Raw genomic sequence first — 12,557 nt, 5'->3', positions numbered from 1 at the left:
CAAGGTAAGTCACGCACTGCTCAGCTGCTGGAGTTTTTGCACCTCACTGTCACTGTTAGGTTGAAAGTGACCTGCCACCAAAATGATCCCGCCAGCAGTCTCCAACAAGTAATTTAGGACCCCTGGAAGTAAATACAATTCCCAAATAGTATTTTTCTCTGCAGCTTTGTCTTAAATGTCTAACTTGCAGTAACGTTTTAAACATGACCTTCATGAAATACAAGTATAACAAACTTTTATGCAGGGTTGTTGTGTGTTATTATTCTTGTTTTTTGCATGGCTATGATAGTCACAGTTACAATTATATAAATAGGGATGTTTATCAATGGGGGGAACATATGTATCAGACGTTTATACAGGGCCGTTGTGTGATTTTGTTTTTGCTATTTGAATGGCCATGGTAGTCACTGGGACAATTCTAAGTGCGAGGACATGTGTAACAGACGTTTATACATGGTTGTGTTATTTAAGTTTCTTTTTTTGTGTGTCACGCCACGCTATGGCAACTTCAAAGGCACATTCAGTGCATATACACCTTCAATAACATAAAATCCCTACATAAAAGTCTGTTACACAAGTTTGAGGTGATTAGAAAACGACACCATTTGACTTTATCACGATTTTACTTTCACGTGGTTTTCTTGTGCTTCTATAAATCAAATCAAATTGATTTATATAGTGCCTTTTTTTTACAACATATGTCACAAAGCAGCTTTACGAATGTCCACGTCCAAGCCCCCAGCGAGCAGGCCAAGGGTGACAGTAGCAAGAAAAATCTCCCTAGAGCATGAGGAAGAAAGCTTGAGAGGAACCGAGACTCAAAGAGGGCGGGGGGCAGCCTGTGGCCGGGGCGCTGACAAATCGGAATCGTGAATGCTTCTCAAAACGTTCATTCACAGCACGGATTGGCTGGGAGTTTAGTTTTCCTGCATAGCACGCAGAAAAAATACAATATTTCAAGCACACTACCGAGACTTCTCTGGCACACCACCAAGACTCACAGGCGTTCTGGGTGGTTACTGGCGGAGACATTGCTGGTAAGCAATTTTTTGGTCTTAAAATTATTGAAGGTAGTTTATGCAGGAACCACTTGAACCTGCCATTGACAACGAGCAAATATAACATCTTATCGTGCTTTTCCTGAATTCTGTAATCTGGACTGACTCACATCTAAATAAATGTTTAACTAGGCAACGGCTTGTTTATCTAAATGCTTGATGCCTGTCAAGCTACGTAGTCTAAAAGGTTAGTCTGTTCGTGTTATGAACTCTTATACACAACCCTGACTTGCCTCTCACAAGTATCAGTTTATATAGAAATAACAGCGTTACGGTGAAATAAAGACTTATTTGTTTAATGCATGACGGTTATCACTTGCTGTAAATATGAAATAGTAAATATGAGTGAGCACATGCATATTTTGTATGCGAGTATATTTTTGCACGCATTAAAAAAAGTACTCTGGACTGATTCCGGGACAATAACTCCGTACGGAAGGGGACTCGCCCATCTTATCTGTGCATCAGAGTTCGCAAGGAAGTGCTCTGAACTCTATCTTGAATGTTCGTGAAAGTTATGAGTATAGCGTTTTCGTCATGTTCAGATGACCTAAAGGTCATCTATTCTGGCAAGGCTAATCGGATTCTTAACGTTCATACACCACGTTTGGGCTTTTTTCATATTAATGTTCTACAAAATATTTTTAGAACATTACAGGTTAAAATTTGAAAACTGCCCTATTTAGGGTGAATGGCAGGTAAACTGAAGAATCAGAATTAACGTGCAAATTATGGAACGACATTTGAAATTTTACTCCACTATTTTCGCCAAATACCTTATTTCACATTGTTACAGTCATTTCAGTTATTCTGGACTATACCCGAAGACTCCTAGTAAATGCTTAGCCCCCTATTTACAAATGTCTAGGGACACCTCTTCACCTTCACAATTATAAGCATGGCTCAAAAAATGTTACCTCTTAGCATGATTAGAAACTGGTACTATCGATTTATGATCATACAAGACATTTCAACTGTATAGTTCTGTCACTAGTCATTAATAAGTGAGATTTATTAATAATTTGGTTTTAATGTGGACATTTCAGTAGTTATGCTGATCACTGATCAACAGTGAGCTGACACCTGCTAGATCTGAGAGCATTGTTGCTTTAGATTAGACCTGCAGAACAAGAAGCACTGTTTCAAAATCTAAAAATTGCGACCTAAGGATTTCAAATAACTAAACTTATAATAACTTATATTAATGTTATAAATGTTATACCAACCTAAATTATTCTCTTAAACAGTTTATAATCTTTTGGAAAGCATTTGTGGTATGCCACAAGTTTAAAGATATAAATCTTCTAAAGATACTTTATTCAAATCTTTGATCAGCATTGCCAGGACAAACCAAAATCAGGATGTTACAACTTGAACATGTTACAGTATGAAGCTGTAACATGCTGATGCTGGTTGGTAACACTACATACAAATTCATGCTCCAGCAAATTGGGACAACATTGTAACTGCTCTGTTTTGCATGGCAGCCATGTGGATGTACGTGCTGGCCCTGGTCTTGCTGTACTATGTAGTACGCTGGTACCGTGAGCTGGAGAGAGTTCCAGACAGAAACAACAAGTACGTTTACATCACTGGCTGTGACTCCGGGTTTGGGAACCTTCTAGCCCGCCATTTGGACAAGAAGGGCTTCTGTGTTGTGGCAGCATGCTTCACGGAGAAGGGAGAAGAGGAGCTAAAAAAGTCCTGCTCCTCCAGAGTGTCTTCAGTCTCACTGGACGTACGGAAGCCTGAAAGCATTGACAAGGCTGCAGATTTTATCAAGGATCTAGTAGGGCAAAAAGGTGAAGCAGTTTATTATATTATACATTCATTCCAAAGAAACTGGGACTTTTTCAATGTCCCCTATATTGTATGCAAAATTGGCACAAACATACATTAACAACATTGTGATTGGTAGGTCTATGGGCCGTGGTCAATAACGCAGGGGTCTCAGTGCCTTCGGGTTCCTGTGATTGGATGACCCTGAAGGACTACAAGGACATGCTGGAGGTCAACTTGAATGGAGTCATTGGAGTGACTCTAAGTGTCCTCCCGCTCATCAAGAAAGCCAGGGGTCGTGTCGTCAATGTGGCCAGTGTGTTTGGGAGGATCGGTGCAGTTGGGGGCCCATACTGTGTATCTAAATTCGCCGTGGAAGGATTCAATGACAGCCTCAGGTAGAGAGACTTTAAACCAGAAACTTCACATAAATAACTAAAATAGTGATCTTTCAACCTTTATCTCCTCACTCAGGCGACTTGGTCAATTCTCTAAGAGAAAATGCATTTGATGTATTTCAGGAAGTGCATGCACCCATTTGGAGTGAAAGTGCTGTGTATTGAGCCTGGTTTCTTCAAGACCATGGTCACTGATTCAGATGTTATAATAAACAATGTTAAAATGCTTTGGGGGAAAATGCCAAAAGAAACTAGGGAGGACTACGGAGATAGTTACATAAACCAAGGTAAGTAGGGTTGACACTTTGGTACATTTCAGCAGGGCTGCATGAAATATGGTCTATTGCAATGCATTGCAATAAATTAAAATATATTGGTGATCCCTTGAAGTGGCAAAAGTAAAGATGCTGATCTTTTAAAGATGCTGCATTATTTCTGTCCAAATCTCTGGGATCATCTGAATGTTGTAATTGATCTAAAAAAAAACACTGTCTGCACTGTCTGAGAGGTCAGATTGTTCACATGGCAAAATAAGGGCCTGCAGCTTTCCGTGATCACAGCATTACGAAGCCAAATATTACAAGAGCAATTAACTAACAAAATGTTGTGTAACCCTAACTGGAATAGCATTATGCACCATGTATTAATTTTAAAAAATGTTAAAACTGTTAATATGTTAAAAACAAAATATTTTGGGCATAGGTTGAATGGTAAATTAATTTTTAACAATTTACACTAGTAACTGTAAACTGAACACATATAGACATCATTGTCACTGGGTTTTGTTTTTTGGGTGTTTGTTTGTTTGTTTGTTTGTTTGTTTTGCACTGTCCAGTGGAGAAGCTGACAAAAGAGAATCTCTCCAGGATGGCGGACAGTGACTTGATGAAAGTCGTGTCCTGTATGGAACATGCGGTCTCGGCTGTGCATCCGCGCACCCGTTATTCTCCTGGCTGGGATGCAAAACTCTTCTGGCTGCCCCTCTCCTATGTCCCGACCTGTGTTTCTGACTACCTCCTAATGAAAGGCAGAATCAAACCAGCCAAGGCGGTTATCTAAGTGCCATTCAGGCCATTCCTACTGGTGGGTTTGGTATCCAGCATACTGGATTTGAAATTAAGAAATGGCTGTGCGTGGCAAAATGCCTGCTTTAATTTGAGGAAATTTAGCGCTACATTGTGTTAACCTAATTTAATGGGATCAAATATAATAAACTAATTTACATAATCTTAATTAAAATGTTATTTTCTATATAGATGGTTGCAAAACCTTGCAGTCATTCCCCATCCACTGAGATTTGTACTTAATGTGTTGCCTCTGATTTATTCAGACCATCAGCTTCATGATGGTCTCTTTTACTTACACTGACACTTCTTTTGTCCATGTTAAGAGACAACAGCAGTAGTTCATACCACTTTAAGAATCGACTCTACACTTTTAGCACTTAGCTCTCTTCTGCAATACCTGATCCCTGGCTGATGAATTACTCAGTAGCAAACAGCAAACTAGAAAGACGTGTTTGAAGGCAGTAAAGTCATTTCTACAGTTTACCTAATATGGGGCCATGAATGGAACTGTCTATCTGTGCCTTAACATCATAGTCACTGTTTCATTTGGAATTCAGTGTAATAAAGTAGAGGTGGCACATATGTTACCCTCTGTTTAATTTAGACTGTGATTGTATTTTACTTCAGTTATAGGAAAAATGCTAATAATCAAAGATGGTTAGTTGTGTTTTGCAAAGTGTAACCTGTACTTGGAATAATCCGATTTAGTGTTGGTTTTGTTTTCCCATTTATTTATTAAGTAAATGGCCCATAAAATTTGAGGGGGAAAAATGTAATGAAACTCTTCTTGTTGCACTTTGTGGAACAAGAGCAGTATATGTTTATCTTGTGATGCCTTGTAACATGTCTAAATTAATTATCATTCATTAACTTCGGTATCAGCCGTAACAAGGTGCTAAATAACAGTTATATCTGCCCAAGAAATTCTATAATGGTGCATCCCAATAATGGAGCAGAGGGCCAAAACAACAAAAACTGTAACTGTCTATACGCTACTTAGTCTATAAAGACACTTCATCATCACTACATATTCCTATATGCAGGGCAAGGTCATTTATATCCCTAAAACTTGAAGATCTTAATACATGCTCATAATGTCCACTGAGTGATTACTTTGGGATATCTATAGCATAAAAGGCTACTTACAATCATAAACACATGTAGAATAAGTATACATAAAAATCACCACAAAAACACAAACGCAATACTAGAATAAAACATTCTTAGAATACCAGAATTCTATCCTCTCCCCACTTCTCAAATAAAACAGTCCTAAATGCTATCTTGTATTCTACACGAGAGCTTTCCTGGACAGGCATTCAGACTATTGCATGTGAACTCAAATCTCTGGAAGGTCTAAGGTTCACTTGATAGAAAAGGTCTTCAAGTTCCAGGGATATAAATGGCCTTGACCTGCAGATAGGAAAATGTAGTGATGATAAAGTGTTTTTGTTGCGAAAGTGCCCATGCTGATGTGTGACTTTAATCTTACTTAAAAGACATTCTTAAGTAGTTATGGCTGATTAAATGCAGATCCTACATAATGTTTCTAATTAGTTGTTTCACCTAGTAATGGTTTTATCTCTGAATCTTCTCAAGAGAAGAACATTTAATACAATTGCATGGTTCTCAGACACTTGGCATTAGCACAGTTCATTAACTAACCTCCGTTTCTCCTCTCAGTATTTCAGTAAATAATACAGCTAAACTGCAAGAGTTGCCGCCCTACCAGAAATATCTGTAGGTGATACAGGAACTGCTATAGCAGTGCCAGGAGAAAAATGAGTCATTAATGCTGCATCCTCAACACTATGTAACAGCATGGGCGCCTGCTGTAGCTATAGTTAGCAACAGCACCACCGTGTGGTAAGAATGAAACCTGCAATGAGACGCTTACTGCATTGCCCATAATGAGTCATTCTTTTGCTTCTTTTTTTTGTGTCACTAGAATTTGTTCAGGCAGTCTACGAATGATCTTAAAACTGACTTTCAGTTGTGGTCATGGCAACAGCACTGAATATAATGCACACAGTCTAAAAAAGCAGATATGAACTAATGAGCAAGCGAAGCTATGCTGCCCTCTTCCAATGGCAGCACAGCATTCATTAAAATCCATGCAATAGGAAATCCTCATAGAAACTCGGAATGTTTTTAATGTTCCATTTCTGAAAGTGGTGAATAAATCAAATACAGCAATGCATTTGTTTCACTTCTTTATTTGTAATGCAAGTAGGAATGCAAACTAACTCTGGATTAACTTGGAGTTCTTGCACAATTAAAATAACTTGTCATAATTGGAAAAACAAAGGAATCTCTAATCTACAATATATTATTAAACATTAATCTTTTTAAGACTAAGGGAACGGCATGGCACTACCAGGGAACTTTTTCTTTAGTACCATAAAGCCACCTTCACACATAAAACAATTGACCTAACCACCTTGCATGGTAATACTTTCATTTCACTAAACCTGGCACTGTCCATCTAGATTCCATAATGTATTACTGATTTTGGCAGAAAAGATAACGTGGGAAAAAATTCATGATTAGGTGTAGCCGAGTAATGACCAACCAACAGAATCAACAGTCATGACATGCACACTGCTAATTGGGTGTAATTGACTCATTTAATGAAAGGGGTGTGTTCAAATTAATAGCAGAGTGGAGTTCAATTAGTGAGGTCATTCATTCTATGAAGAAACAGGTGTCAAATATGGCCCTTATTTAAAGAAGGAGGGCAGCAAATGTTGTACCTGCTGGTTTTAGCCGTTGCTCCGTGAGTAAAATGGGTCGTTCCAGACGTTGTACCAAAGGAGAAAGAACTTTGAAGAGGGGAAAACATAAATGAGTGCAGAAAATAATTGGTTGCTCAGTTAAAATGATCTCAAATGCTTTAAAATGACAAACAAAACCCAAAACACGTGGTAGAAAAAGAAGCACTACCATCCGCATAGATCATAGAATGGCAAAGAAGCATCCAGTGATCAGCTCCAGGGAAATCAAAGATCTTCAGTTACTTGTGAGTATTACAACAATCAGAAGATGCCTACGTGAAGCTAAAGTATTTGCAAGAAACCGTCGTAAAGTACCATTGCTGAAAAAAAGACATGTTGAAAAGGTTAGTTTGCCAAAGAACACATTGATTGGCCAAAAGAGAAGTGGCACAACATTCTATGGACAGATGAGAGCAAGATTGTCTGTGGCCTTTAGACCCAATAAGAACAATTTGTGAGACGATCCATAAATACTGAATCTGAATGAGAATTTGTGGAGTGACATAAATGCTGTTTTGATGCAAAACCCAAGAATGCAGAATTGTGGAATGTAGTCCAGTCAGCTTGGGCTGGAATATGTTTGTAGGTGTCAGATGGTAGTTGACTCCATGCCACACAGATGTAAAGCAGAAATAAAGGTCATACAACTAAATTAGTTCAGTGGTCAACAGAAAAGCTAAATCTGTAAACAACTTATAGTGTAAATATTTGCGTTTGTAAATGAAAATGAAGACACTGCTTTTTATCAGTCCATTATATTTTTCATTTTCAGCTTATTTTTTTGTTCATGTTTTCATTTGGAATTGAATGTGCAGTGGTCCAAGTGCCTTTGTGTATATGGAAATAGATGCTATGAGGACTGAGCTTTTTCTTAGTTGCTTTAAACACTATTTTTGCACAAGTGTAGTTACACTGATGTACTCTGTTCCTGTTTGTGCACATCGAATAAGTATTTTTGCACACTTAAGGAGATTCACAATTCATATCAGCTGTATTTTGTCCCAATATACCAAAAGTACCAAGGAACGTGTACTGGTCAGACTACTGCTGGACATTCCTAAGACATGAGTGAATATGGGGGGGGGGGGGGTTAGGGGAGAGAACATTTATTTATACAAAGTCTGTACACAGTGTACCAGCAGCCTTATTTAATGCATTTAATTTTGTCACTTAAAACATGTAATTCTAATTTTTGTTGTAGTGGAAGTTCATTGGCCAAGGTACTTGTAACTGGAAGGTTGCTGGTTCAAGCCCCACCACTGCAAAGTTGCCACTGTTGGTCCCCTGAGCAAGGCTTAACACAATTGCTCAAACTGTAGTCAGTCATAATTGTAAGTTGCTTTGGATAAAAATAAATAAGCTAAATGCCATAAATGTAAAATCTCAGTGTAAAAGTGTAATCCAGCCATTTTAGCTTGTACTCGCACAACCCCCCCCAAGCTAAAAGTTGCTACCCAGTTTACCAATACATAGGTAAATGTGATCATCTAGACAGCCAAGTCTTTTGAGTCAAGTAGTCAAACTTTTTATTCTGCAAACCAAAACAGGAGACTTAATGGTAAGACAGATTTATTTCCATCTTCATGAATTGGAAACATTAAATACAACTTTAGATGACAACACAGGTACAATTGTTTTTGAATGCAACTTTACAAACCAAGTGCTCCTCTGGTTACTTCCCTAATGTTTGTACGACAAACTTGTTTTACGAATGCTCCTCAGCCAGTTTCTCTGCCTTCTGAACGACCTCTTCAATGGGACCCACCATATAGAATGCCTGCTCAGGCAAGGAATCGTACTCTCCTGTTTAAAAAGCAATAGTTTTAACAACACTGACTGGTGCAAGACCCAACTTTCCAGCAATCCTTAGAGAGCTATGGTAATTTCATAGCAAGTAAAATCCAAATAATTAAAACTATGCAAGAACACAGGAATGATGTGACCATGACAAACCTGCAAGAATGCTTTTGAAGCCTTTGATTGTGTCTTTAAGTGGCACAAGCTTTCCCAAGTGCCCAGTGAAGACCTCAGCCACCTGGAATGGCTGGGATAGGAACCTCTGGATCTTACGGGCACGAGCTACAGTCAGCTTGTCCTCCTCAGACAACTCATCCATTCCCAAGATGGCAATGATATCCTGCAGAGACTTGTAGTCCTACACAAAGTCAAGGAAAGCCATATCCATCAGAAACAAAATAAGATGAACATAAGCCCATTAACACAATATGGATATAAAAACTGACCCATATCTGAGCTGAATAAAACTGAATGAAAGGTGCACGAGCTAAACCAATTCCCCACACACCTGAAGGATCTTCTGGACTCCTCGGGCTACATCATAGTGCTCTGCTCCCACAATGTTCGGGTCCATGATACGGGAGGTGGAGTCCAGGGGATCCACAGCAGGGTAGATACCAAGCTCAGCAATAGCACGGGACAACACAGTGGTGGCATCCAAGTGGGCAAAGGTGGTAGCAGGGGCTGGGTCAGTCAAGTCATCAGCAGGTACATAGATGGCCTAAAAGGCACAGAGCCATTCTTTTCACACCACCACTTAGTTATCTAAGATTAATACCCGGTTTACTGGGGGGGAAACAAACCTGTACAGATGTGATCGAGCCTTTCTTAGTGGTGGTGATTCTCTCCTGCATGGTACCCATGTCAGTGGCCAGGGTAGGCTGATAACCCACAGCAGAGGGGATACGTCCCAGCAGGGCAGACACCTGAAGTCAATGGCACATTACGGGCTTAGTCACTGATAATAACTAAAGGTGGTACATTAAGCCTTGGTCAGTGAGCACCTCTGATCCAGCCTGGGTAAAGCGGAAGATGTTGTCAATGAAGAGCAGCACATCCTGTCCCTCCTGGTCACGGAAATATTCGGCAACGGTGAGTCCAGTCAAAGCCACACGGGCACGTGCACCTGGGGGCTCATTCATCTGCCCGTAAACCAGAGCGACCTGTGGAAGCAAATGACTCAATTACTTCATGCGAAGCGCAGTTCTGCTTCATTCACGCAAGACGGTTAAGGCCAAGCAACTGACAAGCAGTCAGTTACCTTGGAGGTGGTGTCCTTCAGGTTGATGACACCAGACTCAATCATCTCATGGTACAGATCATTTCCCTCACGGGTCCTCTCCCCAACACCAGCAAACACAGAGTAACCACCATGGGCCTTAGCCACATTGTTGATCAACTCCATAATCAATACAGTTTTTCCTACACCAGCACCACCAAACAGACCTACACAGAGGGACACATGTCAAGACATTAGTCTGCCTTTTTTTTTTATAAATAAGGACAAACACATTCCTGTAATTACCAATTCATAAACCATCCTGTCCCACATACAACATCTGAGGATCACGCTTTAAATTGTGTTGCATTGTAAAGCTGTGTGACTCATACCAATTTTTCCACCCTTGGCATAGGGGGCCAGGAGGTCAACCACCTTGATTCCAGTGACCAGAATCTCCTGCTCCACACTCATGTCTGTGAACTCAGGGGCCTCAGCATGGATAGCAGCCGTCCTAAACAAAAGAAAAAAAAGCACTTTACTAAACAGCAGAGTCTGTTTGGTGCCAAACAAAGTCAGACACTTCAAGACACTGGGCAAGGGGCATAAGTACTTGTGCTTACGTTTTTGTGGTGATTGGTCCTCGCTCATCAATGGGTTCACCAATGACATTCATAATCCTGCCCAATGTTTCAGGGCCAACAGGAATTCTGATAGGAGCCCCAGTGTCCAAAACCTTCTGGCCACGCACCAGACCCTCAGTACCATCCATAGCAATGGTGCGGACAGTGTTCTCCCCTGTTACACAGCATAGTGCATGCATATTCATTAAACTGAAACAATTACATTCAACATGCTTTCGCCATTACCAGATAGATTCATTCATCTCAGCCAAATCATTTTAACAAGTCTGCATTTACCAAGGTGCTGAGCAACCTCCAGAACAAGCCTGGTGTCACGACCAGCCACTTCCAGGGCATTCAGGATTGGTGGAAGGCCCTCGTCGAACTGGACATCGACCACGGCACCGATGACCGCAACGATACGTCCGCTCGCCGCGGCAACAGCTGCAGCGGGAGCCGCATAACCCCTGCCTATAAAACGGAAGAAATGCAGCAAAGCGAACCACGTCAACGCGTGAACGAAACAGCATCTACCATTTGTCTCTCGTTGCGGAAATACCGATTAATTTCTAAAAACGCTTTAGTTTGCCTTTTGATAAAGCTATGCAAGACAACCTTAAGACATTTGCTTGTTTACAACTCCCATTTATTATTATGCATGTCCCGAGGTCAAGACATTAGCCAGTTAAACTAGATTAGCCATCTATCTTGATAAAGCATAATAAACGCAACCCATTCCTCTTGGTCATGTAGCGCTAGCTACCCAGATAGCTGAAAATAGGATGGCTATATCTGTGTCGACTTCAAAAGTATTGCCAAAAAATGTCCTTAGATCTGGATCGGCTTCTGCATCTTACTTTTGCCATCTTAGAAAGATATTCGGTAGATGCCTGGTCAGCTAGCCTAGCATTAGCCATCTTCGTGTTCTAGCCACTTCCCCGTGACACATAAAGGTCATTCTCGTTTTCGTGGCAGTCGTCACTTACTGTTGTAACGAAGCTGGGTACACTTACAAGGAATCGTTTCTCACCAAATATGCTACCAAATCCCGCTTAAATAAAAAAAAAAATCTAAAACATAAACACCTCGCTGTTAAAAGCTCGCGGCCTGTTTTTTCCTCGCGCCGGCCGCGCGCTGCCATTCGGTTAGCCTCGTTAGCTACGACAGCGCCATTGATTTGAATAAGCCTTCGCCAAAACGCAAAGGAATACGATTTGTCTAAAAGCGACCAAACGTGTACAGCTTACGTGAAAACAACGCTGTTGGCGCTCCGGTAATGGCCTTCAGGGGGGCAACCCCGGGCTTCAGAGCGTGCAAAGCCCCCGTGCAGCAGCGTCCCACAGCTCCCAACATCTTCAAAATGGCTGAAGGTGGAACGGGGCAGCGGCGCTTAAGAGCTTATATAGGACGTGCGCATGCCGCGTACTGCGCATGTGTCGATCATGGCAGCGTCCCGAAAACGCATGCGTCCTTCTCTAGAGGACAGTTCTCACAGAAAGCAATGAACAGAAAGTATGTAGGCTTTTTCTGTTGATATGTCTATTTTAGTCTTCGCCTTCTTGCTTCATCCTGACTTCTTGAATAACAAGGCCATCAGAGCACTGTCAGACTTGAGCATGTAACGTTAGTTAGCATGTAAGGACCTGAATCAACAAAGAGCCTGTACACACTCTATGTATGATGTATAGTCATATTAAAGTGTGGAGAAACATAAGCCTAATTAGCCTTTCATTTATGTGATCCTCTCCAGGTTTACCTTCACTCCGTTTGAAGGGACTGAGATTTTCTCTAGAATTATAGCTCACAGCCTTTACAGTATAAACTGACATCTGTAGTTTCTGA

General features: G+C 40.7%; 2 protein-coding genes across 2 annotated transcripts; one reads left to right on the top strand and one right to left on the bottom strand.

Moving 5' to 3' along the window:
- Positions 1-917: 917 nt before the first annotated feature.
- Positions 918-6,498, top strand: LOC113575418 (retinol dehydrogenase 7-like). The gene is made up of 5 exons (XM_027006911.2): positions 918-1,037; positions 2,546-2,860; positions 2,977-3,235; positions 3,359-3,522; positions 4,071-6,498. Exons 2-5 carry the CDS (start codon positions 2,548-2,550, stop codon positions 4,292-4,294), a joined length of 960 nt encoding a protein of 319 aa, XP_026862712.2. The 5' UTR covers positions 918-1,037; positions 2,546-2,547; the 3' UTR covers positions 4,295-6,498.
- Positions 6,499-8,628: 2,130 nt separating this feature from the next.
- atp5f1b (ATP synthase F1 subunit beta) lies at positions 8,629-12,091 on the bottom strand. The gene is made up of 10 exons (XM_027006934.2): positions 11,963-12,091; positions 11,013-11,186; positions 10,716-10,890; positions 10,485-10,606; positions 10,135-10,319; positions 9,878-10,036; positions 9,677-9,799; positions 9,382-9,594; positions 9,030-9,231; positions 8,629-8,879 (listed from the first exon to the last, which is right to left on the bottom strand). The coding sequence occupies exons 1-10, from the start codon at positions 12,066-12,068 to the stop codon at positions 8,782-8,784; spliced, it is 1,557 nt and encodes a 518-aa protein (XP_026862735.1). The 5' UTR covers positions 12,069-12,091; the 3' UTR covers positions 8,629-8,781.
- Positions 12,092-12,557: the final 466 nt, after the last annotated feature.

This window comes from Electrophorus electricus, chromosome 26 (assembly GCF_013358815.1).
Source record: "Electrophorus electricus isolate fEleEle1 chromosome 26, fEleEle1.pri, whole genome shotgun sequence".
Taxonomy (NCBI): domain Eukaryota; kingdom Metazoa; phylum Chordata; class Actinopteri; order Gymnotiformes; family Gymnotidae; genus Electrophorus; species Electrophorus electricus.
This window is presented reverse-complemented; position numbering and strand designations above follow the sequence as displayed.